At 65.5% G+C, this 26,063-nt stretch overlaps 3 protein-coding genes across 4 annotated transcripts in view; 1 reads left to right on the forward strand and 2 right to left on the reverse strand.

The window, feature by feature from the left end:
• Positions 1 to 2,994: 2,994 nt before the first annotated feature.
• LOC142825837 (beta-1,3-galactosyltransferase 5-like) lies at positions 2,995 to 6,894 on the reverse strand. Of its 2 annotated transcripts, none has more exons than XM_075917917.2 (2): positions 6,802 to 6,894; positions 2,995 to 5,385 (listed from the first exon to the last, which is right to left on the reverse strand). In XM_075917917.2, the coding sequence occupies exon 2, from the start codon at positions 4,904 to 4,906 to the stop codon at positions 3,923 to 3,925; it is 984 nt and encodes a 327-aa protein (XP_075774032.1). In that variant the 5' UTR covers positions 4,907 to 5,385; positions 6,802 to 6,894; the 3' UTR covers positions 2,995 to 3,922. The 2 variants fall into 2 exon arrangements, with proteins under 2 accessions (XP_075774032.1, XP_075774031.1); XM_075917916.2 differs by having other exon boundaries at positions 2,995 to 5,388; positions 6,802 to 6,882.
• A 5,364-nt stretch (positions 6,895 to 12,258) lies between these two features.
• Positions 12,259 to 16,080, forward strand: GGT6 (gamma-glutamyltransferase 6). Its single transcript, XM_075917921.2, has 4 exons — positions 12,259 to 12,415; positions 13,236 to 13,474; positions 13,959 to 14,072; positions 14,712 to 16,080. Exons 1-4 carry the CDS (start codon positions 12,327 to 12,329, stop codon positions 15,881 to 15,883), a joined length of 1,614 nt encoding a protein of 537 aa, XP_075774036.2. The 5' UTR covers positions 12,259 to 12,326; the 3' UTR covers positions 15,884 to 16,080.
• Positions 16,081 to 23,877: 7,797 nt separating this feature from the next.
• TMEM8B (transmembrane protein 8B) overlaps positions 23,878 to 26,063 on the reverse strand; it is a 38,608-nt gene continuing 36,422 nt past the window's right edge. The window contains exons 12-13 of the mRNA XM_089779503.1: positions 25,236 to 25,352; positions 23,878 to 24,606 (exon numbers count right to left, since the gene is read on the reverse strand). Coding sequence (XP_089635629.1) covers positions 24,271 to 24,606; positions 25,236 to 25,352 — 453 coding nt within the window. The 3' untranslated portion in view covers positions 23,878 to 24,270. The remainder of the gene's footprint in view (positions 24,607 to 25,235; positions 25,353 to 26,063) is intronic.

Genomic DNA, 26,063 nt, shown 5'->3' on the forward strand with positions numbered 1-26,063 from the left:
TTATGATTGACCCTAGCCGACTTACCGATCGGGGGAAACCCTCAAAGTAACACATCATTAGTATTGACAGTGGCTCAAGCAGCTGCGAGAAGACAAAACCACCCTCCAATACAGGGTTAATCAAGCCATCGAACAAACAAATACAAAAATCCAGGCACAGAACCACACTGAGGCAACCCTGTGGGAAGCAGGAGATGAAGTCATGGATCTCGAACTGGGGAAGAGGGGCCGCTCCCTGGAATCGAGATGGACAGGGCCGTACTCCGCAGTGGGCCGCCGTAGCCGTCTGGTATACCGCATTGGCAAGGCTGGAGAATTAAAACGGGTGCACGTTTCACAAATCAAACCATTTGCATGATCAGTGATGTTTTGGACTTTTACAGGGAAAGGATTCCTGACATTCGGAGCAAAGGCGCTGCTTGGTCACTACTACTCCAGTCCAGTGTGAAACCCAGTGTGAGGTTCGGCAGCCCTTGTTTTTGGGGGCCTGTGTATCCCAGATGTTGGGGAAAATCTACTCCCATCTCTCCTTTGGGCAGGGCAGCTCCTCTTTAACTAACCAGCCATGGATCCCCACTCAGGAACCAGGGATTTTCTCAGCCTGGTATGATAAAAGTACCAGTCGACTCCTGATGCCGCTGGGGGACACTAACATTTATGCCTGGAAGAGGTTAAGGTTAACCTCGCAGACATCACAGGAACACAAGTCACTGGGAAACGGGTTAAAATAGAGGGTCCCTATGGAGATACCACCTGGAGTGCAAATTACCCACGATTACCATATCAATGGGATGAGCCTGTTAAGACAGGAACAATACTAACTGTTATTGTGGGAGATTGTCCAAAGGGTAGTGGGGACTTAAATCTTTGCACCAGGAGATGGACCAAGGACATCGCTTTTAAGAAAAGCAACCCGATCAAAGTGAAGAAACCCAGATTGTTTATAATTCAAAGTGACCCCGTAAGGGTCCTTCGAAATCTTTTGCTAGTAGAGATCAGATTCACCATGGATTGGACTCAGTTGAATGTGTCCAGAATGGAGCCAAAATGTTTGCCATACTCCCGTCCTATTTGACACGCTTGGGGAAAGACACACCAAAGCCCCCAGAGCCGAACCGAGATTTAGCAGACGCTATATTGGGAGGAATTGGTGCTGGAACAGGAATTATGAACACAGTGGATCTAGAGGTAATTAGAAATAAACTGAGCGCCTTGTCAAGATTACAAGATAGTTCGATACATGAGCAAGCAGATACCAATGTGGATTTGGTACAGATCGGATTAGGGAACTTGAAAGCAACGTGGAATGTATGGAAATGGTTAAACACGACCACCTGGCTGACACAAGAAACAGCTGGAATTGGGAAACAAGACTGCTTTAACTATGGGATGCACCGAAATGCAAATTCTCAGCTTATCAGCACTTGAACATGAAATGCTCTGGGTAATATCAGGCAATGTTAAAGTACCGGAACACCTTTTAAAACAATGAAAAAGATCTTTGTTTGATACTTAAACATGAATGGATACACTATGTCTCCAGCAAAGTTAAACCTGAATTGTGACTAGGGGAAATGATTGTTAAAATGGCTCATCAACAATCTGTGGAGGCAGAGCTATGGAAAGTCAGTCCAGTACCGAAATTGGCCATGGGATCTTTCTGGTTACCCCGCACTATGGGTCAGTGGGCTGGGAAAGAAAAAGAATTATTGGACACACAGCAGAGTACAGAGTGGGGCCCTCGCAGGTGGATACGCCTCTCCCTGCCTGCCACCACAGAGCATTGCAGGAGGGATCTATCGCTGGGCGCGTCTGGGATGAACTGGAAAATGTAACCCGTGTAATGGACAATGGACAATGTGTGTGTGTTGTATCCTGGGAAATAATATTTGGGGAGGATAACAGCATTCGCCAGCCACCAGCAGATGAGTGTAGCTGCAATGCGAGCATCTTATACACTAATAATCACTCTTATTACCTACCTAAGCTAGAGAAAACCCAAAACACCCTGATTCCCCCCTTTATTAACTTCTCCTTTTTCCTCGGTTTGGATTGGTGAGAGTTAGTTAACCACTTACTGCTAGAGAAAAAGGTCACCAGTTCTTACAAGAAACTCAGAAGGAAGTGGGACAGCAAGTTCTCCAAATAACACATGCAAATGGGGATATGATTCAAATTGCCCGTGCTGAGAAAGAACTTACTGCTTATCACTGGTAGGATATTTTTACAGGCTGGTCTCCCACATCTAAAGGCATAGTGTCTTTTATGCTTCACCCATTGCTGATTGTACTGATATTGTGTTGCATTTGCCTCGTCGGAATCATATTCATGTGTTGTGGGATGAAAAGAATGTTCATTAAGGGTACGTCTAGACTACATGGCTCTGTTGCCAGAGGCATGTAGATGAGGCTACCCGACACAGTAAAATGAAGCGGCGATTTAAATAATCGCGGCTTCATTTAAATTTACATGGCTGCCGCGCTGAGCTGATCAGCTGTTTGTCGGCTCAGAGCGATAGTCTGGACGCTCCCCTGCCGACATAAAAGGTATCTGTCGACCACCCAGGTATACCCAGCAGGGGGGAGGCTGCTCTGGCCGAGGGGCGCCCAGCAGGGGGGAGGCTGCTCTGGCCGAGGGGCGAGCCACTCGCACCCTTCCACACGGTAGCCCTGGCTGACTCGCTGCAGGCCCGGGGGGGGGGGGGAGCGGGCTCCGGCACGTGCAGAAGCTCCTGTGACAGACCCTGCTCACCCGGAGAGCCTGGCCAGGTCCCCCCCGCCCATGTCCTCTGCCCCCTCCCCGGGGCACAAGCTGCTGCTCCTGGCTCGCACGCTCCGCCCACCTGGCCACCCCGCCCAGCCCCCTGCATCCCCACCTCCGGCTGCCGCCCCACCAGCTGGTCCCCCTTGAGAGCTCCTGTGGCGGGGTGGGGGCCTGCCTAGCCCCCCCCCCCCCCCGGCGCTGGTGCTGGAGCTGCACGGCAAAGACCCTGGGCCTGTTCCACACTTTTAATGGCGTACACACACCAGGGGTTTAAACTAGTACAAATAAGTCCAAGGAATTAACCTGCGGGCCAGGCGCTGGGCAGGGCTGTGCTGGGGGTCTGGCCCCTGCTGCTGGCGTGTCAGTAGCACTGATTGCGTGCGGGGCAGCAGGGCAGGGACGTGCCTGGGGCACCCCTCTAGGCCCTGCAGGTCCCTCTCAGCTCACGCCGGCCAGTGCGGGACTCGAGGCAGCAGCCGGGCAGGGCTGAAGGGTGCGGCTGGTTGGGATGGGTTTGTAAACGCACCTAGTCCCAGGGCACCTGATCCCTGAGATCACCCCCTACTGGCCCCATTCTACAGGGGGGAAACTGAGGCCTGGAGCAGGGCAGTGCTTGCCCAGCGCAAGGAGCAGCCCCGGCCCTTAGCACAGCTCTGAGGTAACAGCTGCCTGGATCAGCCCCTCTCAAGCTCCTGAGAGCAGGTCCCTGGGGCCCAGCATGCTGGGGGGCGTCACTCACAGGGTGCCTGTGCCTGTGCCATAGCGCCCTGCCTGCCCCGTGGCACTGTGGAGCCGCGGCAGCCACTGCCCTGGTGTCCGTCCCACGGGGCTCAGCCCAGGCTGCCGGCAGCCAGCCCCACAGGGCGGCTCGCTGGACGGGCAGGTCCCGGCGGGTCACACTGCAGCAGCTGGGCAGACGTGCCAAGCGCTGAGCCCCTCTGGAGCGAGGGCGTTCGGCCCCTACCCCAGAGCCCTACGGAAATGGACCAGTTAGCCACCGGCCCCGGGAGCTGGGTCAGATCAGTACCCCCTTTATGGGGAGCAACTGAGGCACAGGACTGCTCAGTCAGTGGTGGCGGCGGAGCTGGGACCCCCCTGCAGAACCCCGGCTCTGCGGTGAGCCAGGCAGAGCCGTCCCAGGGAAGCCGGCCGGGATGGCTCATTTCCACCTGGTGACCTCCAGGCTGTCCTGGCAGGCGCGCCGAGCCTGCAGCATGCTCCGCTTTGCGGCCGCCTGCTCCCGCGGGCTCAGGTGGTGAATCACCAGCAGGTAGCGGTAGTTACACACCTGCCAGCGCACGTTGTGCTTGGCAAAGCGGGCGCTGGCTTGCACCCGGATCCCAGCCTCCTCCGCCAGGATGCCCACGTAGGCGTCCTCCACGGGGATGGGGCGGACGCGCTCCGCTGCCCCCAGGAGCCGCTGGGCGGCGTCCAGCGAGAGGAGGTAGCCAATGCCGCTGGCGTAGGGCGGGTACTCCTCGGGGCGGTAGTCCTGCCTGGACACGTACCACTTGCTGGAAGGCTCCCTGATCACCTGCCGCTTCTCCCGGGAGAAGAGGGACCCGGCGTACAGGCCGGCCCGGACGCGGTTGTGCTCCTGCAGGAACGCCGGCAGCCACGCCGTGTTGACGAAGCAATCGTCGTCCGTCTTCAGCACGTAGCGGGGCCGGCACCGCTCGGCCGCCCACTTCAAGCCGTGCATGACCTTCAGGGTGAGGTTCCGGTAGGCGTCCAGGTAATTCCCAACCAGGAGATCCCCAAACGCCTGCTGCTCTCGCTGGATCTCCCGGGCTGCCCCGGCGTCTGCCGTCTGGCCCACTAGGAACACGGCCTGCCACTGGGGCGGTGCTGGCCCCTCCCGGGCAGCCCAGGTGCTCCGGATCACCTGCCGGGGCTCCGAATTCCCAGGGGCCGACGTCACCAGGATGAGCAGCAGCTGCCCAGGCTCACAGCGGGGGGCTGGGGGGAAGCTGGCAAAGAGCGAGGGGAAGTCTACGCCCCGCGGGGCAGAGCCCACCGGGAACTGGCTGGAAAGCTGCCATCTCTTCGGGGCATCGCCCGTCGTGAGCAGCAGGTACCAGAGCGGGAGGAGCGAGAGGAGGAGGCTGCCGCAGAGCAGCCCTTTCAAGTACCGCGGACGCATCAGGGCAGGAGGCAGCTACAGCGAACCTGCCAGGCACGGCACAGAGGCCAGGCAGGGAGGGCAAGTCTCAGCATCACGCCCTTCCCACCTGCCGGCGGGCGCGGGGCAGCGAAGCGGCTTCTCGGAGCAGATCCCGGGCTGGGCTGCGTCCCAGGGCCGGTGGGACGGAACACATGCCGGCAAAGGGCTCCGGGCAGTCTGGCTACCGTGGGGGCAGGACCCGTCTCTCACACCAGGCCCAGGACATGGCTGGCCCGGGGAGAACAGGCGCCCAGCATGCTGGGCTGCGGAGCCTGGTCCGACAGGCGCAGCCAAACCAAGCTCCCGCTGGGACTCTGGGGCACGGAGCAGCCCTGGCGGGGAGCGCGGCATGGGCTGGGGCCAGAGCGCCTGGAAGCGCCGCAGGTGCTGACGGGCCCTCGGTGGCCGTTACTCCAGGCAGCGCCTTGCTGGGGTCTGTCCCACCGCGCCCTGGTGTGCTGCTGGGGGGAGAGAGAGAGAGAGAGAGAGAGGGAGTGTGGGGGCAGCAGGCATCGGCCCCGCCGGCAGACAGGACCCTGGGCTAGATTCACCGTTGGTCTGGCCCCGTCTGGCTGCTCTTAATCAGCCCCCGCAACCGGAGCCTGCTCCAGGCAGCAGTGAGCTCACGTCAGCACAACAGACACCAGCCCCAGCCGCCACCCCGGAGGCGAGATTCCTCTGCCCTGGCCAGCGTGAGAGCAGAGCGGCAGGAGAATTCAGCCAGTGACGTGCTGCCCCCGCCCTTCTCCGCGCTCTCGCTGGGCAGCGGTTGTGGAAACCAGCCACCCGCCCACTGAGGCACAGGGCAAGGCCAGGACTGAGCGGCACTTGCACGGCCAATCCGTTCCATTCGCCGTCTCTGTGCCTCCGGGCAGGGAGCAGACAGCGGCTGCTCCCAGGCACGAGCACGAGTCCTACCACGAGCCTGTCGCACGTGCAGAAGGTGCACGGGCTGCCGCAGGAGGCTCGGACCAGGAATGGAACCGCAGTGAATTCGTGGTGCCCGGCAGGTGGGACTATTCCTGGCCCAGGGCTCCACCACAGCTCACTGCCTGCCACTCCCTGCGTCCCCCAAATACCCGCCTTCACCCCAGGTGACTGAAAACACCCTGGGGACCCCACTCGCCAGCGCAGCAGGGTAGAGCCGCTTCCTGCTGCTCACGCCCCACGGCGGCGGGGGGGGGGGCAGGGTCTCGTGCTGCGGGGCCAGAAGACCTCATCCCCAGGAGGCACTGCGAGGGGTGTGCCCCAGGTCAGCAGGACAGCCCCTCTCTCCACGGGCCCTTGTGCACCCCTCCCTCCCGAGCCTGCACCCAGCCCCCCAAAGTGGTGCCCGGAGCCCAGCGCCTGCCCAGCTCACGCGGCCACCTGTGTCCTCGTGCGCCTGTTGGCCTGCAGCCGCCTGTGCCCGCGGGGCGGGGGGGGTGATGCCAACAGATTGTGCCGGGCACAGCCGAGCGAGGGGCAGGACTTTCCACCCCCCCCTCGGGCTGCAGAGATCCCCCCCCCGCTGCGTCCGAGCCGGGCCCCCCCGAGTCTCCGGCCACGTGCTGCTTTGGTCTTCGGGGTCCGCCCCCTCGTGCCCAGCGCCGGGGGGGGGGGGGTGTAGCCGCCCCTGCTCTGGGGCCAGGACCGGGGGAGTGAGAGCAGCGGGGGGGGGCTCAGAGCGAGGGGAGACCGGGGGGGCCGGAAGGAGGGGGCAGCGGGGGGGGGCTCGGAGCGAGGGGGGCCGAGAGGAGTGGGGAGGCGCGGGGGGGGCTCAGGAGGGGAGGGAACAACGGGGGGGGCTCAGAGCGAGGGGGGCCGGGGGGCCGGAGGAAGTGGAGGGGCAGTGGGGGGGGGCCGCGGGGGATCCCAGCCCCGCTGTTACTTACGGGACGCGCTCCCCGACGAACCTTTGCTCAGCGGGCGTGGCAGCGCCGCAGCCAATGGGGTGCCGGCAGCCTGGGATGGGCGGAGCCGCACAGAGGCCGGACCAATCGCTGGGGCAGCACGGAGGAGTGTTCTGCATGGGGCGTGGTCTGCGACTCTGGACCAATCCGAGGGAGGGCCGAGCGGGAGGGGCGGGGTGCGGAGAGCTGGCCAATCCGAGGTAGAGGACCGGGGAAGGGCGGGGTCAAGGTCTCGCGGGCCAATCCAGGGAGGGCTCTCAGAGAGAGAGGGTGCGAGGGGACTCCTGCGCAGTGGGCGGAGCCACACGTCAGGGCGGGGGCCGTGGAACTGATTACGCAGGGTGCGCGTGGACTCGCGCGCTTCAGCCGCACGAAGGTGAAAGGGGGCGGAGCTCCAAGAGCGGGCTAGCCAATCAGGGCGCGGGGTGGGCGGAGCGGCGCGAGCTCACCTGGCTGGGCTGAAGCGGGCCGCGCGCTCCTGCAGCCGGGCCCGGGCAAGGGGCCCCTGGTCCCTGCGGGGTCTCCGTGCGAGAGCCGGGCGGGGGGCCCGTAGCGCGGGGCTGCAGCTTTGCTGGGGGAAAGCAGCGCCCCGACCCCTCCAGCCTCTGCTCCCCGGTGCGGGCCTGGCTCCGATCCCGCGCGGGGCTCCCCTCCCTGCATCCCTCTCCCCGGTCCTCTGGCCCTGCCCCGGCCTTGTGCAGGGCCTGGAAAGGCAGCGCTGAGCGTGGCGGGGGGTGTTGAATTAGCCGAGTGACCCCTCGTAGCTTAGCCATTACCCGACTCTTCCACGGGGCCTGGCTGCGGCCCCCAGCCCCGCTTCCAGGGGACCCTTCCGCCCCGCGCTGCTGCCTCGCCATCAGAAACAGCAGCGCGGGGTGACAGCTGGGGGCTGGTCTGCAATGGGCGCCGCAGGCCGGGGACGTGGCGCTGACCTGCCTTTGGCTGGGTGCAAAGGGACACGGAACAGTCGCTTCCTTTTCAGTCGGAATTTCAACAGGTCCCGGTGCTGGGAGAGGCTTGTTGGACGGGTGTGGGGGCAGGACTCTGTGCACGGCTGCTTTGGCACCCAGGCAAGGTCTATTCTTTCTTCTTGAGAATTAGAACATAAGAACGGCTGGACCGGGTCAGACCAAAGGTCCATCTAGCTCAGTAGCCTGTCTGCCCACAGTGGCCAGCGCCAGGCACCCCGCAGCGGGTGTCACGTTACTGAATTTGAGGGAAGCAGCCAGGTCGCTGTGGGTACCACGCAGGGCGGAACGGGCAGCTCCCTCGCGGGTACCACGCAGGGCAGAACGGGCAGCTCCCTCGCGGGTACCACGCAGGGCGGAACGGGCAGCTCCCTCGCGGGTACCACGCAGGGCAGAACGGGCAGCTCCCTCGCGGGTACCACGCAGGGCAGAACGGGCAGCTCCCTCGCGGGTACCACGCAGGGCGGAACGGGCAGCTCCCTCGCGGGTACCACGCCGGGCGGAACGGGCAGCTCCCCCAGCTCCCTTGCGGGTACCAAGCAGGTGGAACAGGCAGCTCCCTCGCGGGTACCACGCCAGGCGGAACGGGCAGCTCCCTCGCGGGTACCACGCAGGGCGGAACGGGCAGCTCCCTCGCGGGTACCACGCCAGGCGGAACGGGCAGCTCCCTCGCGGGTACCACGCAGGGCGGAACGGGCAGCTCCCTCGCGGGTACCACGCAGGGCGGAACGGGCAGCTCCCTCGCGGGTACCACGCAGGGCGGAACGGGCAGCTCCCTCGCGGGTACCACGCCAGGCGGAACGGGCAGCTCCCTCGCGGGTACCACGCAGGGCGGAAGGGGCAGCTCCCTCGCGGGTACCACGCCAGGCGGAACGGGCAGCTCCCTCGCGGGTACCACGCAGGGCGGAAGGGGCAGCTCCCCCAGCTCCCTCGCGGGTACCACACAGGGCGGAAGGGGCAGCTCCCTCGCGGGTACCACGCCAGGCGGAACGGGCAGCTCCCTCGCGGGTACCACGCAGGGCGGAAGGGGCAGCTCCCTCGCGGGTACCACGCAGGGCGGAAGGGGCAGCTCCCTCGCGGGTACCACGCCGGGCGGAACGGGCAGCTCCCTCACGGGTACCACGCAGGGCGGAACGGGCAGCTCCCTCACGGGTACCACGCAGGGCGGAACGGGCAGCTCCCTCACGGGTACCACGCAGGGCGGAAGGGGCAGCTCCCCCAGCTCCCTTGCGGGTACCACACAGGGCGGAAGGGGCAGCTCCCCCAGCTCCCTCGCGGGTACCACGCAGGGCGGAAGGGGCAGCTCCCTCGCGGGTACCACGCAGGGCGGAACGGGCAGCTCCCTCGCGGGTACCACGCAGGGCGGAAGGGGCAGCTCCCTCACGGGTACCACGCAGGGCGGAACGGGCAGCTCCCTCGCGGGTAACACGCAGGGCGGAACGGGCAGCTCCCCCAGCTCCCTCGCGGGTACCACGCAGGGCGGAAGGGGCAGCTCCCCCAGCTCCCTCGCGGGTACCACGCAGGGCGGAAGGGGCAGCTCCCTCGCGGGTACCACGCAGGGCGGAACGGGCAGCTCCCTCGCGGGTACCACGCAGGGCGGAACGGGCAGCTCCCTCGCGGGTACCACGCAGGGTGGAACGGGCAGCTCCCTCGCGGGTACCACGCAGGGTGGAACGGGCAGCTCCCTCGCGGGTACCACGCAGGGCGGAAGGGGCAGCTCCCCCAGCTCCCTCGCGGGTACCACACAGGGCGGAAGGGGCAGCTCCCTCGCGGGTACCACGCCAGGCGGAACGGGCAGCTCCCTCGCGGGTACCACGCAGGGCGGAAGGGGCAGCTCCCTCGCGGGTACCACGCAGGGCGGAACGGGCAGCTCCCCCAGCTCCCTCGCGGGTACCACGCAGGGCGGAACGGGCAGCTCCCCCAGCTCCCTCGCGGGTACCACACAGGGCGGAAGGGGCAGCTCCCTCGCGGGTACCACGCCAGGCGGAACGGGCAGCTCCCTCGCGGGTACCACGCAGGGCGGAAGGGGCAGCTCCCTCACGGGTACCACGCAGGGCGGAAGGGGCAGCTCCCTCGCGGGTACCACGCAGGGCGGAACGGGCAGCTCCCTCGCGGGTACCACGCAGGGCGGAAGGGGCAGCTCCCTCGCGGGTACCACGCAGGACGGAAGGGACAGCTCCCTCGCGGGTACCACGCAGGGCGGAACGGGCAGCTCCCTCGCGGGTACCACGCAGGGCGGAAGGGGCAGCTCCCTCGCGGGTACCACGCAGGGCGGAACGGGCAGCTCCCTCGCGGGTACCACGCAGGGCGGAAGGGGCAGCTCCCTCGCGGGTACCACGCAGGGCGGAACGGGCAGCTCCCTCGCGGGTACCACGCAGGGCAGAACGGGCAGCTCCCTCGCGGGTACCACGCAGGGCAGAACGGGCAGCTCCCTCGCGGGTACCACGCAGGGCGGAACAGGCAGCTCCCTCGCGGGTACCACGCAGGCGGAACGGGCAGCTCCCCCAGCTCCCTCGCGGGTACCACGCAGGCGGAACGGGCAGCTCCCTCGCGGGTACCACGCAGGTGGAACGGGCAGCTCCCCCAGCTCCCTCGCGGGTACCACGCCAGGCGGAACGGGCAGCTCCCTCGCGGGTACCACGCAGGGCGGAACGGGCAGCTCCCTCGCGGGTACCACGCAGGGCGGAACGGGCAGCTCCCTCGCGGGTACCACGCAGGGCGGAACGGGCAGCTCCCTCGCGGGTACCACGCAGGGTGGAACGGGCAGCTCCCTCGCGGGTACCACGCCAGGCGGAACGGGCAGCTCCCTCGCGGGTACCACGCAGGGCGGAAGGGGCAGCTCCCCCAGCTCCCTCGCGGGTACCACACAGGGCGGAAGGGGCAGCTCCCTCGCGGGTACCACGCCAGGCGGAACGGGCAGCTCCCTCGCGGGTACCACGCAGGGCGGAAGGGGCAGCTCCCTCGCGGGTACCACGCAGGGCGGAAGGGGCAGCTCCCTCGCGGGTACCACGCCGGGCGGAACGGGCAGCTCCCTCACGGGTACCACGCAGGGCGGAACGGGCAGCTCCCTCACGGGTACCACGCAGGGCGGAACGGGCAGCTCCCTCACGGGTACCACGCAGGGCGGAAGGGGCAGCTCCCCCAGCTCCCTTGCGGGTACCACACAGGGCGGAAGGGGCAGCTCCCCCAGCTCCCTCGCGGGTACCACGCAGGGCGGAAGGGGCAGCTCCCTCGCGGGTACCACGCAGGGCGGAACGGGCAGCTCCCTCGCGGGTACCACGCAGGGCGGAACGGGCAGCTCCCTCGCGGGTACCACGCAGGGTGGAACGGGCAGCTCCCTCGCGGGTACCACGCAGGGTGGAACGGGCAGCTCCCTCGCGGGTACCACGCAGGGCGGAAGGGGCAGCTCCCCCAGCTCCCTCGCGGGTACCACACAGGGCGGAAGGGGCAGCTCCCTCGCGGGTACCACGCCAGGCGGAACGGGCAGCTCCCTCGCGGGTACCACGCAGGGCGGAAGGGGCAGCTCCCTCGCGGGTACCACGCAGGGCGGAACGGGCAGCTCCCCCAGCTCCCTCGCGGGTACCACGCAGGGCGGAACGGGCAGCTCCCCCAGCTCCCTCGCGGGTACCACACAGGGCGGAAGGGGCAGCTCCCTCGCGGGTACCACGCCAGGCGGAACGGGCAGCTCCCTCGCGGGTACCACGCAGGGCGGAAGGGGCAGCTCCCTCACGGGTACCACGCAGGGCGGAACGGGCAGCTCCCCCAGCTCCCTCGCGGGTACCACGCAGGGCGGAACGGGCAGCTCCCCCAGCTCCCTCGCGGGTACCACGCAGGGCGGAAGGGGCAGCTCCCTCGCGGGTACCACGCAGGGCGGAAGGGGCAGCTCCCTCGCGGGTACCACGCAGGGCGGAACGGGCAGCTCCCTCGCGGGTACCACGCAGGGCGGAAGGGGCAGCTCCCTCGCGGGTACCACGCAGGGCGGAAGGGGCAGCTCCCTCGCGGGTACCACGCAGGGCGGAAGGGGCAGCTCCCTCGCGGGTACCACGCAGGGCGGAACGGGCAGCTCCCTCGCGGATACCCGCCCTGCCCCCTCTGCCCTGCCCTCCATACTGCCTGCCACCCCACCCTGCCCCCTCTGCCCTGCCCTCCGTACTGCCTGCCACCCCACCCTGCCCCCTCTGCCCTGCCCTCCGTACTGCCTGCCACCCCGCCCTGCCCCCTCTGCCCTGCCCTCCATACTGCCTGCCCCCCCGCCCTGCCCCCTCTGCCCTGCCCTGCCGTCCGTACTGCCTGCCACTCCGCCCTGCCCCCACTGCCCTGCCCCCTCTGCCCTGCCCTCCATACTGCCTGCCCCCCCGCCCTGCCCCCTCTGCCCTGCCCTCTGTACTGCCTGCCCCCCCTGCCCTGCCCTCTGTACTGCCTGCCACCCCGCCCTGCCCCGCCCCCACTGCCCTGCCCTCCCGAGCCCCGCCCAGAGCGATCTCCGCGGAACTCCCCGCGCCCCGGGCGGAGCCGGAAGGGCCGCGCCAGGTGCGGGTCATGGCGCCGGCCCCGGCCCGGTACCAGGCCCGGTACCAGCCGCTGGGCGACAGCGACGGGGAGGTGACGCTGCGGGCCCCGCCGGGCCGGTGAGTGCGGGGGAGGGGACGTGCGGGGGGAGCCCCGCCCCGCTCGCAGAGCCCCGGCAGGGGCCCCTGCCCCCGCCCCCCAGCTCCCCACGTGCCCCCCAGCTCCCGCCCCCGCCCCTTGTAGCTCTGCCCCGTCAGGTATCGGCTCCCAGCCGCAGGGGCGGGGGGGCCTGGGCGAGACCCCCGGGCTGAGGGCGGGAGGCGGATCTGCGGGGAGCAAGGGGGCAGCGATGGGCAGAGCCGCCCCAGCCCCTCCTCGGGCCCCCCCTCTCTGAGCCCCCAGCCAGCCTCTGCCGCGCCCCAAGGAGCCCCTCCCCCAGCGGGGCTGTCAGCCGCTCCAGCTCGCCCCGAGCCCCTGCGCCCCTTGTCTGGGGCCCGGTAACCAGGGTGGCCTGGGCCCCTCTCCCCTCCCTCCCTCCTGCTGGACCCCGCTGGGCAGGGCACCGGGGTCCTCTCCCCGCAGCCCCTGGGCCCCCCGCCAGCCCGGCCCTGCCCCCGAGCGGGGGTCGGGCCCCAGGTTCCGTGCTCGTCCCTGCGACAGGACACTCCAACCCCCGAGTGCCCCCCCCCCCGCAGGCAGCCCCCTTGGGACCCAGCTCGCCCCTCCCCCCTACGCCACCGTAACACACAGCCCCCTGGGCCCCACCGCTCAGGATCGGGCCCCTCTGTCCCGACCCGCAGCCCCTGGCCTGGTTCCCAAATTCCGCCCCCATAGCCCTGCCCCCAGCCCTCCGCAGTCAGCTCGGAGCCTCCCTCCCGGCGCGCCCCGGGCGCAGGCTCCCTCCTGCCGGGCGCTGAGTCGGTTCCTCGCGCGCCACAGGTCCTCGGTGCAGCTGCTGCTTCGCCGGCACCGTCGGGAGACCTGCGCCCGCCTCTCCTCGGCGCTGCTGCTGCTGGCGCTGGCCGCGGGCCTGGCCCTTCACCAGCTGACCTGCGGGCGCTCCGGGCGGCGGGGCGGCGCTGGGCAGCCGGGGGCGCAGGAGACTGGAGACCTCCCCGCAGCAGCTCACGTGCACGCCCGGGGCACCTACCATCACGCCGCCCTCGTCAGCGGCTCCGGTGAGCCCCGCGCGGCCCCCAGCGCCCAGAGGGGTCCCCCAGCGCCCAGCCTGGGACCCGCCCGGAGCGCGCTGGAGAGCGGGGCTGACCCGTTTGCAGCCTGAGCCCCTCCCGCCGCACAGCCCGGCCCCCGCCTGCCCAGGGGCTGCGTGGTGGGGGAGGGCGGCTCCGGTGATCTCTGCCCGGGGGGGGGGGGAGCTGCGCTGTTCCAAGCCCCCTCCCCCTCCCCGCACACGCGGCCTGGCGCCCTGGGGTGACCCGAGAGGAGCAGGGCGCCCAGGGCTGGTGCGTTTTGCAGACCCAGAGCAGCGGGCGCACGTCAGGGCCTGCAGCCCGAGCAAGGGGGCCGGGGGGCTGCTGCGGGTCACGGCCGGGGGGGGGGGGGGGGGGGGCTGGGGCCAGGCCACGCGCAGGCTCTGCCACGCCGGACCGGCCCCGCAGCGCCCGTGCCCCCTCCCTGACCCGGCCGGTCGGTGCCGCGCAGAGACCTGCTCCCGCCTGGGCAAGGAGGCGCTGCTGGCCGGCGGGAACGTGGTGGATGCGGGAGTCGCCGCCGCGCTCTGCCTGGGGCTGGTCCACCCCCACGCCGGGGGGCTGGGTGAGTGCGGCTGGGGGAGGGAGCTGGTGGCCTCAGAGAGGAACAGCTGGGGCCTGTCTGGGGGCAGTGGGTGGGGGTGTCAGGGAGTGTCAGTGCGCTGGGGGTGCAGCGTGGGGCTATCGGATGTGCTGAGGGGTGCGGTATGTGGGTGTCTGAGTGTGTTGGGGTGCAGCATGGGGGAATCTCAGGGGGGCTGGAGGGGCATCACAGGGGCTGGGGGTGCAGGGTGGAGGAAGTCGGAGGGGTGGGAGTGCAGCGTCTGGGATCTAAGGGGTTGAGGTGCAGCATGGAGGGATCTTGGAGGCACTGGGGATGCAGTGGGGGGGTCTCAGGGGCTGGGGAAGCAGCATGGGAGGTCTGAGGGCTTGGGGTGCATCATGGGGGATCTAGGAGGGGCTGAGGGAGCAGCATGGGGGTCTCAGAGGAGCTGGGGTGCAGCATGGGGGATCTAGGAGGGGCTGAGGGAGCAGCGTGGGGGTCTCAGAGGAGCTGGGGTGCAGCATGGGGGGATCTAGGAGGGGCTGAAGGAGCAGCGTGGGGGTCTCAGAGGGGCTGAGGTGCTGTCAGCATGTCTTGGGGGCTGCGGTGGGGCAAAGCCAGGTGCTCAGCTCAGAGGCGCAGATAGGTTTGTCTCCACAGGCGGCGTGTTCACGGCCCTGCTCCACAACGCCTCGTCGGGCAGCACGGTGGCACTGAACGCCGTCCCGCGCCGAAGCTTCTCCCCACGCTACGGGCTCCCCGTGACCCTACCGGGCCTGCGCCTGCTGCACCAGGCCCACGGGCGCCTGGCCTGGCCGCACCTGCTGGAGGGGCCGGCGGCGCTGGCGCAGAGAGGTTTCCACGTGGACCGGGTGCTGGCTGCGGCCCTGCGGCAGAACGCGGGGGCGGTAAAGGCCTCAGGGCTCTGCAGCCTCTTCTGCGATGGAGCCGGGGAGCTGAAGGGCCCGGGCGCCCTGGTCACCCACCCCCGGCTGGCGGCCCTGCTCCGGGCGGTGGCATCGCGGGACGACGCCCTGGCCCAGGCCCTGGCCCTGGACCTGCCCCCTGCCGAGCGGGGGCCCTTCCTGCAGGCCCTGGGGGACTTGGGCCTGGAGCTGCAGAGCCCCCTGGCCGTGCGGCTGGGTGACACCTGGCTGTACGGGGCCCCGGCCCCAGCTGCTGGCGGCATGCTGGCCAGCATCCTGCAGGAGGTGTGGGCAGCCCAGCCCGGGGCCGCGCCCCATCCCTGCCAGAGGGCCCTGAGCGCAGCCCAGCGTGGTTATGCCCAGGGCCGCGAGGGGACCGTGGCTGGGGGCTCCTCCCCCCGGCCCCTTGGCCCGGGCAGGGCCGCCTCGCCTGTGGGCAGCCAGCTGGCGGTGGCAGACAGCCAGGGGAACCTGCTGCTGCTCTCGGCCTCTCTCAACAGCTCCTTCGGCTCCGGGTTCCTGGCGCCCACCTCGGGCATCCTGCTGAGCGACCTGACGGCGCCCGCGGGGCCGGACTTGCTCTCCTGGGCCTGCCCTGTGGTGCTGAGCCTGGAGGCCGAGGGAGCCGTGGTGGGGCTGGGGGCCACGGGGGGCAACACGGCCCCCTTGGCTCTGGCCCAGGCCATTATAAACCAGCTGTACCTGGGGCAGGCCCTGCCGGAGGCTCTGGAGAGCCCCTGGCTGCAGCTCAGCGGGGAGGGGAGCTGTGGGCCCGGCGCCCCCTCAAATCTCTCCACTGGGGGTGGCTCGCAGGGGGTCCCTGGGGTGCTGCAGGTGACAGCCCAGGGGGAGCATGTGCGAGTCTTCGCCACCCCGTCTGCGTGCTGCAATCACCAAGGGTTTTAGCCCCAGGGGCCAGCGTGGGTATGAGCAGGGCCACAGTGGGCGGGGCCGGCGTGGGTGTGGGCGGGGCCAGCGTGGGTGTGGGCGGGGCCAGCGTGGGCGTGGGCAGAATTCCCTGGGCTCCCATCTGGTCATGCTCACATGGGATATGTCTACACTACCCCCCTAGTTCGAACTAGCGGGGGTAATGTAGTCATACAGAGATGCAAATGAAGCCTGGGATTTGAATTTCCCGGGCTTCATTTGCATAAAGCCGGCCGGCGCCATTTTTAAATGCCGGCTAGGTCGGACCCCGTGACCGCGGCTACACACGGCACGGACTAGCTAGTTCGAATTAGGCTTCCTAATCCTCGTTCCACGAGGCGTACAGCTAGTTTGGATAGGAAGCCCAATCCGAACTAGCTAGTCCGTGCCGCGTGTAGCCGCGCAACACAGGGTCCGACCTAGCCGGCTTTTAAAAATGGCGCCGGCCGGCTTTATGCAAATGAAGCCTGGGAAATTCAAATCCCGGGCTTCCTTTGCAACTCCGAATGACTACATTACCCCGCTAGTTCGAACTAGGGGGTAGTGTAGACAGACCCATGGTGCCAGCACAGGACCAGGGCTGGTTCTGGCAACCCTGGCTGGACTCCCTGCCCAGGGGCCGGTTCAGAGCTCAGGCCCAGCGACCCCCTCCTTGTGGGGCCGGAGGGGGACCATGCAGGGCTCCCCGGAGCGGGGCAGGCAGGCTGCTGGTGGCTGCCCATCGGGCTGGCCCCGGCCCCCTGGTTGGGGCACGTCAGGGCCTGGTTCCCGCTCTCCCAGGCAGGCCCCTGTTGGCACCTGGCACCGCTGTGGGGACAGCCCCAGTCCCTGGCCGGCCCTCCCCCCGCCAATCCCTGCGGGAGCTGTCCAGGCAGCAGCTTGGGGTGGGCACAGCCCTGTGTGCCCCTGCCAGCTGGGCTGAGCATGGCCTGGAGAGGGAGCCAGGGGCACGGACGAGCGCGGCCCAGCCGGGGTCAGCGGCACCAGGCCGGGTTCCTGCAGGCTGGCAGGGGCAGCAGGTGCCAGGGCTGCAAGTGGGGAGAAGCAGCAGGAGCTCGCCCTGCCCCCAGACCAGGGGAGATGGGCTGGGGGGGCTCTGGGGGGGAGTTGTGGGCCCTCCCCTCTGCGTGTCTGCGAAGGGGAAATAAACCCGCTGGTGCCTGCCGCCTGGTCTGTCGCTCATGGTGCATCAGCCCCAGGCCCCTCTGCTCCCGCCCCCCCCCCCGTGCCGGGCGGGCGCCCCCCCCTCGGGCTGTGGGCAGGCCAGGCAGGCGGCTGGAGCAGGAGGTGCTGGGATGGTGCCAACTGTGTCGCTGCCAGCGCCAGGGTGAGCGGCTCTGGGGAGGGGGAACCCAGGTTCAATCCCCCCAGGGCTGCCGGGGGCTTGAGGGGGGTGACTGGGCCAGCTGGCGGGTGCCTGGGGTGGGGCGCTAGGCGCCCCCTGCAGCCTGGATGTGGGCACCTGGCTCGGCGTAAGTGGGGCCGAGGTGCCCTCTGGGCAGCGTCTCGGGGTGGTGCCCGTCTCTGCCCAGTGATTCAGCCCAGGCGCCCAGCTCTGCCTGACTACCCAGGTACTGGGCCACGTGCCTCACACCTGTACCCTTCACCGCGCCCACCCAGAGGCCATGACCTTGGGCAAGGGGTCACCTTCCCCTGCCTCAGTTTCCCTCTTCGCAAGGGAATGTGCGGGGTGCAGTGTCAGTACCTTGCTGGTTGCTGTGCTTGGCCGGCGGGCGCTGGAGGACCCCACTGGCGTGTCTGTAGCACGCCCAGGGCCGTGGCCAAACCGGTTCTGCTGGTTAAGGGAAGAGACGGACGGGACACAGGAAGTGTGCGCTGGGGGAAGGGGCCGGCTGCGGCTGGAACCATGAGGGAGACAGACTGAGGGGGCTGGGGCTGAGGGTGATGGGCCTAACCCCAGGGCTCTGAGGCTGCCTGGCCCCGAACCCTGTAATCACCCCACGTCTGTGCTGGGCTGTACCCTGGAGAAGCAATAAACCCTCCATTCTACGGCTGGCGGAGTCTGTTCTTGCTGCTACGGGGGTGCAGGATCGGGGGACCCCCACTCTGTCGTCACAATGAGACCCCCCCCCACTGCACTGAGTAGCGGGAGTGCCTGCCTGGGGCTCCCTGTGCGTCACACTGGCACCTGGGCTGCCTCCTAGAATCACAGAGCCCAGGGCGGGCACAGACCTCGGGAGTCATTGAGTCCCCCCCCGCCCCCCGAAGCAGGACCAGCCCCAACTCAACCATCCCAGCCAGGGCTGTGTCCAGCCGGGACTCAAACACCCCTAGGGACGGAGATTCCCCCCCCCCTCGGGAACCCAGCCCAGCGCTTCCCACCCACCTGGGGAAATAGCTTTTCCTAAACTCCCACCTAGACCTTCCCCGCTGCGACTTGAGCCCATTGCTCCTTGTTCTGCCCCCTGCCCCCACTGAGAACAGCCTCTCTCCAGCCTCTTTGGACCCCCCTGCAGGGAGCTGAAGGCTGCTCTCAAATCCCCCCCCCACTCTGCTCTTCTGCAGACTGAACAAGCCCAAATCCCTCAATACTCCAGGGCTGTGTCTAGACTGGCCAGTTTTTCTGGAAAATCAGCCGCTTTTCTGGAAAAACTTGCCAGCTGTCTACACTGGCCGCTTGAATTTCCGGAAAAGCCCTGACGATCTCCTGTAAAATCATCAGTGCTTTTCTGGAAAAACTATGCTGCTCCTGTTCGGGCAAAAGTATTTTTCCGAAAGACTTTTGCCCAAAAGGGCCAGTGTAGACAGCACAGTAGTGTTTTCTGGAAAAAAGCCCCGATCGTGAAAAAGGTGATCGAGGCTTTTTTTGCGGAAAACCGCGTCTAGATTGGCCACGGACGCTTTTCTGCAAAAAGTGCTTTTGTGGAAAACCATCCTGCCAATCTAGACGTGCTTTTCCAAAAATGCTTTTAACGGAAAACTTTTCCATTAAAAGCATTTTCGGAAAATCCTGCCAGTGTAGACGTAGCCCAGATGTGGCCTCCCCCGAGTGGAATAATCACTTCTCTAGGCTATGTCTACACTGGCAGCTTCTTGTGAAAGAACAGCTGTTCTTGCACAAAAACGTACCTGCTGCCTACATTGCACACGCGTTCTTGCGCAAGTAAATTTACAGTCTAGCATTGGAAAACAGCTTCTTCCAGAAGAGTTATTCCTCTCCCCATGCGGAACAAGCCCTCTCGTGCAAGAGCTCTTCCACAAGACCCCAGTGTAGACAGGCAACATGAACTTCTTGCACAAGAAGCCCCTATGGTTAAAATGGCCATCCGAGCTTTCTTGCACAAGAGAGTGACCATGCTGCCATGGATGCTCTTGTGCCAAAGCACATGCCAGTGTAGACGCGCTCTTGTGGAAGACTTTTTGCACAAGAACTCTTCCGCAAAACAGTTCTTGCGCAAGAAGCTGCCAGTGTAGACGTAGCCTAGGGGTGTGTCTACACTGCAGTCCTCTTTCGAGAAAAAGAGCGTCCAGACTACAGCCAGTACTTTTGAAAAAGCAAGTCGTTTTTTCAAAAGAGAGCAACAGGCTGTGACGTAGTGGGGGTACTTGCTGGGATGTGGTGACCCCTGCTGTCTGGAGCAAGACCCAGCAGGGAAAACCTCACTAGGCAGAGGTAGTGCCAAACTTGTTGAACCAGTGGCCAGACACCCCCCATGGAGAGGAACAAAGGAAGGTGGAATGCTGCCCTGGCTGGGGGGCAGGGCTGGAAGTGGGTTAGTTGGTTGGTGGCTGTCTGTGTGGATGGATGAGACAGCCTAGGGAGAGGAGCTGGAGTTTAGGGGCCCAGTCTCCCCCCAACTCAAGGGGGCCTGAGGCATCCTAGCCCAGCTCTGTGACCAGATTACATCTGTGCTATGCTGTATCCTGGAGAGGCAATAAACTTCCTCTATTCCACCGGCTGGTGCAGTCTGTTTGTGCCATTTCGGGGTGCAGGAGATGGGGGACCCCAACGCGCCGTCACACAGGCACTTTGGATCCTCTTTTGAAAAAGCACCGTTTGCATGAGTTAGCGCCATTGTTCCAAAGAGCACTTCTGAAAAAAGGCATTCGTCCTTGGAAAACGAGGTTTTCTGCGGTCCAAAAAACTGCTGCGTTCTTTTGATTTACTTTCAAAAGAACGTGGCAGCAGTCTAGACGCAGGGGACTTTTTTGAAAAAAGGCCAATTTTTTCACCAAAACCCTGTAGTGTAGACACACTCTTGATAAGGAGTAAGGGTTATTTCGAAAGAAGGGTTGTGACGGCGCGTTGGGGGTTCCCCGTCTCCTGCACCCCGAAATGGCACAAACAGACTGCACCAGCCAGTGGAATTGAGGGTGGTTTATTGCTCCTCCAGCACAGCGCAGCACAGATGTAATCTGGTTACAGGAACTGGGCTAGGATGCCTCAGGCCCCCTTGAGATGGGGGAGACTGGGCCCCTAAAACTCCAGCTCCTCTCCCTAGGCTGTCTCATCCATCCGCACAGACAGCCACCAACCAACTAACTAAATTCCCTTGCAGCCCTGCCCCCCCAGCCAGGGCAGCATTCCACCTTCCTTTGTTCCTCTCCATGGGGGGTGTCTGGCCCCTGGCTCAACAAGTTTGGCCTAACCTCTGCCTAGTGAGGTTTCCCCTGCTGGGTCTTGCTCCAGACAGCAGGGGTCACCACAGCCCAGCAAGTACCCCCACTACGTCACAAGGGTTTCTTTTGAAATAACCGCATCTAGACAGCGTTTCTTTTTTCGAAATAGCATATTTCAAAATAACACTCTGATGGGACTATGCAAATAAAGCACAGGAAATTCAAATCCGCGCTTCATTTCCAATTTTGCTCAGCTGCATTTGCATTCCTCTCTTGAAAGAAGAATGCCGTATAGACATACCCTCGATCTGCTGGCGATGCTCCTCCTCATGCACCCTAATATGCCATTAGCTTTCTTGGCTACAAGGGCACACTGTTGACGCATCTCCAGCTTCTCATCCACTGTAACCCCCAGAGCCTTTTCTGCAGAACTGCTACTTAGCCAGTCGGTCCCCAGCCTGTACCAATACTTGGGATTCTTCTGTCCCAAGTGCAGGACTCTGCACTTGTCCTTGTTCAACCTCATCAGATTTCTTTTTGCCCAATCCTCTAATCTGTCCAGGTCACTCTGGACCCTATCCCTTCTCTCCAACGTATCTACCTCTCCCCCTAGCTTAGTGTCATCCGCAAACTTGCTGCGGGTGCAATCCATCCCCTCCTCCAGGTCAGTCATAAAGATATTGAACAAAACCGGTCCTAGAACCGAACTTTGCGGTACTCCGCTAGAAACCGACCGCCATCCTGACATCAAGCCATTGATCACTACCCGCTGGGCCCGGCCTTCCAGCCAGCTTTCTATCCATCTTACCGTCCATTTATCCAATCCACATTCCCTTAACTTGCTGGCAAGAATATTGTGGGAGACCGTATCAAAAGCCTTGCTAAAGTCAAGGTCTATCACATCCACTGACTTCCCCATGTCCACCGAGCCAGTTACCTCATCATAGAAGCTAATCAGGTTGGTCAGGCAGGACTTGCCCTTGGTGAATCCATGTTGACTGTTCCTGATCACTTCCCCCTCTTTCAAGTGCTCCAAGATGGATTCCTTGAGGATCCCTCCATGATTTTTCCAGGGACTGAGGTAGGGTGACCGGCCTGTAGTTCCCTGGATTGTCCTTCTTCCCTTTTTTGAAGATGGGCACTACATTTGCCTTTTTCCAGTCATCCAGGATCTCTCCCCATCTCCACGACTTTTCAAAGATAATGGCCAAAGGCTCCGCAATGACATTTGCCAACTCCCTCAGTACCCTCGGATGCACTAAGTCCGGACCCATGGATTTATGTACATTTAGCTTTTCTACATAGTTCCTAACCTGTTCTTTACCCAACGAAGGCTGCCCACCCCTTTCCCATACTGTGTTGCCTAGCGCATGAGTCTGTGAACCGACCTTGTCTGTGAAGACAAAGGCAAAGGAAGCATTGAGTGCTTCAGCTTTCCCCACATCATCGGTCACTGGGTTACCGCCCTCATCCAGAAAGGGCCCTGCCCCCTCTCTGATCTCCCTCTTACTGCTAACATGCCTGGAGAAACCTTTCTTGTTCCCCTTCACATCCCTCGCCAGCTGCAATTCCACTGGCGCTTTCGCCCTCCTGAGAACTCCCTGCATTCTCGAGCAAGGATTTCCCCAGTGAGCCAATCTGGTCACCTGCCACATTTGCTTTTCTTACTGATGTGAGGTTGGGGGCGGGGGGGGCCTGTCTACTCTAGTGGCCCTGGGCCCACTGCTGGGCAGTCGCTGGTTGCCGCATGGGCTGGGGGTGACCCCTACTGGCCGGTGTCTGTAGCACTGCCCAGCGGGGGGTGGTCCCTGGGGGCAATGAACCTAGACCATGACTAGAAACTTCTCCCCTGGCCGGGGAAGGGGTTTGACAAAGGGCGGGGGGGGGGCTGCCTGGGGGAGGAGTGTTCTGGGGCCTGGGGAAGGGGCAGGCTGGGGTGGGCAAACATGAAGAGAAAGGACTAAATCGGCTACTGGGGCTCAGGGGCCTGTGGACCCGCCCCAGGGGGTCAGAAGCTGCCGGCCCCTCACTCCGCTGCCCACACAGAGCCCAGGCTGGGCTGTATCTCGGAGCAGCAATAACCCCTCCCCATTCGACTGGCTGGCGGAGTCACATCTGGCTGCGGACGGGGTGCAGGGTCGGGGGTCCCCAACGTGCCGTCACAACTGCGCACCGGGATGGTTTCTTCCTGGGCCTTCAATAAGGCTTTAAAATCCTGCCAGCTCCCCTGGGCTCCTTTCCCCTTCGTGTTACATCCTAGCTAGTTCGGACTAGGCTTCCTCGTTCCACGAGGCGTACAGCTAGTTCGGAATAGGAAGCCTAATCCGAACTAGCTAGTCCGTGCTGCGTGTAGCCGTGCGGCACGGGGTCCAACCTAGCCGGCTTTTAAAAATGGCGGCGCTGGCTTTATGCAAATGAAGCCCGGGAAATTCAAATCCCGGGCTTCATTTGCATCTCCGTATGACTACATTACACTACCCCCCTAGTTTGAACTAGGGGGTAGTGTAGACAGACCCTCAGTCTGCTTTTGTGAAGTCCAGGGGTGTATTTTGCTGCTTCCCTTTCTTCCTTTGGTCAGGATCCTGAAATCGACCATCTCATGGTCACTGCTTCCCAGGTTGGCACCCACCTCCACTTCCCCTATTAGTTCCTCCCTGTTTGGGAGCCGCAGGTCAGGCTGCACACGGCCCCTGGTCGGATCCTGCAGCACTCGTACCAAGAAGTTCTCCCCAACATTCTCCAAACCCCCTGGATTGCCTGTGTCCTGCCGTATCGGGCTCCCAACAGACGTCAGGGGGATTCAAGGCCCCCATGAGAACCAGAGGCTGGGCTCTGGAAGCTTCTCTCCGTTGTCCGAAGAAAACCTCGTCTGCCCCGACCACCTGATCTGTCTGGAGCAGACACCGGCCGCGACATCCGCCGTTATCTCTGCGGCCCCAGCCACAAGCAGGGAGATGCCCTGCCCTGGGCCATGAGGCTCCCGCGCTGCGGCTGGCTCGACGCCCGGGGCCGGTGCCACACACGGAGCATGGAGGGCGGGAGCTGGAAGCCGCAGCGCCACGCCCACGCAGCCTTGGGGGGTCAGGACCCACTCGCGCCCAGAGCCCAGTGCCCAGCCTCCCTGCCCGGGGGGCTCACGGCCTGGGGCAGTGCCGGGGTGACCTGGCTGAGGTGCCCGCGCCCCGGCAGGGTCACAGCTCTGCCCTTCCACCGGGCTAGTGCTCAGTGGCCTGCTGCTGCCCCGCCTGCATGGAGCCCTGGCACTGCCAGGCGCCTGATGCCCCCCTGCCCGGAGGGGCGGGAGCCGGAGACATCTGCCCTGTGCCCCAGGCTGGCGCCTGGCCCCACATCCAGCCGCAGGCCAGCCCGAGGCCTTGCCCCCGGTGCCCGGCCTGGCAGGACCTGGCTGCTTGGCCGTTGTATCTGCCGTTCTCGTTCCAGCCGCGGCCTGGGGCCTCTGCAGCGCCCGCACCGTGCGGCAGGAGCCAGCTCCCCAGCACAGCCCCTACCCCGCCCTGGCCCGGGGCCGCGCTGCCAGGCCTGCCCTCCCTCCCTCCGAGCAGCGGCGCGTCCCGGCGTCCTGGCGGCCCTGCCCACGGGAGGAAGCTGCACCGACACCAGGCCCAGTTCGATGGGTGTAATTGCAGTAACAGCAGAGCCGGGTGGGCCAGGCCGGGGCCGAGCCGGTTCCTGCAGGAGCAGCAGGCAGCGCCCACCCGGGGCCGCGCAGGAGGCTGGTGTCTGGCTGGGTCCCTCGGGCGCTGTCCGGGCACGGGCCGGGCGTGTCAGCTGGCGCAGACGCTGCTGACGGAGGCGGCGCCGGGACCCACCAGCCCCAGCTCCTCCTGCTCGTTGACGCAGAGCTGGTAGCCGCAGCCCTTGTGGCGGGCCGGGGGGCCGTGGTGCCCGGCGGCCTTGGGCCGGGGCGGCAGCAGGAAGCCCACGCTGCCCGCGATCAGCACGTGCCACAGGCTGTGGGTGTAGAAGTAGTTCTGCTCCGTCTCCACGCAGGCGTAGAGCAGCACGGCCGCCGCGGCGATCAGCGCCCCCGGGCACAGGTAGAAGGCCCAGCGCTGCCAGGTGGGCGGGTAGCAGTGACGCCGGCGGATGCTGCGCGCCGTCTGCGGGCACAAGAGTGGGGTGAGAGGCCGCAGGGACCCAGGGGCTATGGGGCAGGGTGTGGGGGGGCCAGGCCTCATGGGCTGCCCGGGGGAGGAGCTGGGGAGTTATGGGGTGGGGCATAGGGGACGGGGGCTGGGAAGTGGAGTGTGGAGCTGCAGGGCTGGGGTGACAGCGGGGGGGGGGGGCTCACAGCTGGGAGGAGAGTGGGAGGCGCCCCTGGGAAAGGCACATGGGGGGCAGGCTCACAGCCCTGGGGGACAGTGGGGGACACCCCAGGAAAGGGGGGGCAGTCTCACAGCCCTGGGGGACAGTGGGGGACATCCCCAGGAAAGGGGGGGCAGGCTCACAGCCCTGGGGGACAGTGGGGGACACCCCAGGAAAGGGGGGGCAGGCTCACAGCCCTGGGGGACAGTGGGGGACATCCCCAGGAAAGGGGGGCAGGCTCACAGCCCTGGGGGACAGTGGGGGACACCCCAGGAAAGGGGGGGCAGGCTCACAGCCCTGGGGGACAGTGGGGGACATCCCCAGGAAAGGGGGGGCAGCTGGAGGCAGGAGTGGAGGGGCAGGCTCACAGCCGTGGGGGGAGGGGACAGCAGCCCCGGGAGCCCCCCCGCAGCGCCAGGCTCACCCAGGCGACGGCCATGATGCCCACGGCGAAGAGGCTGGGCCCCAGCAGGTTCCAGAGCCCGTGCCGATCCAGCTGCAGGGCCATGGAGAGCAGCATCGCACCCAGCAGGTACAGCACCTGCACCGGGAGCACGCGGGTTAGCAGGGGGCAACCTCTCCCCTGTGTGGGGGGGCACTGGGGTGTGTGAGGGGAGGTGGGGGAGGGGTTATAACCTCTCCCCTGTGTAAGGGGGGCTGGGGGGCACAGGGAGCACTGGGGTGTCTGAGGGGAGGTGGGGGATGGGTTATAACCTCTCCCCTGTGTAAGGGGGGCTGGGGGCACAGGGAGCACTGGGGTGTCTGAGGGGAGGTGGGGGATGGGTTATAACCTCTCCCCTGTGTAAGGGGGGCTGGGGGGCACAGGGAGCACTGGGGTGTCTGAGGGGAGGTGGGGGATGGGTTATAACCTCTCCCCTGTGTAAGGGGGGCTGGGGGCACAGGGAGCACTGGGGTGTCTGAGGGGAGGTGGGGGATGGGTTATAACCTCTCCCCTGTGTAAGGGGGGCTGGGGGCACAGGGAGCACTGGGGTGTCTGAGGGGAGGTGGGGGATGGGTTATAACCTCTCCCCTGTGTAAGGGGGGCTGGGGGGCACAGGGAGCACTGGGGTGTCTGAGGGGAGGTGGGGGATGGGTTATAACCTCTCTCCTGTGTAAGGGGGGTTGGGGGGGCACAGGGAGCACTGGGGTGTCTGAGGGGAGGTGGGGGGATGGGTTATAACCTCTCCCCTGTGTAAGGGGGGGCTGGGGGGCACAGGGAGCACTGGGGTGTCTGAGGGGAGGTGGGGGATGG

This window comes from Pelodiscus sinensis, chromosome 6 (assembly GCF_052426305.1).
Source record: "Pelodiscus sinensis isolate ZL-2025 chromosome 6, ASM5242630v1, whole genome shotgun sequence".
In the NCBI taxonomy this organism is placed as follows: domain Eukaryota; kingdom Metazoa; phylum Chordata; order Testudines; family Trionychidae; genus Pelodiscus; species Pelodiscus sinensis.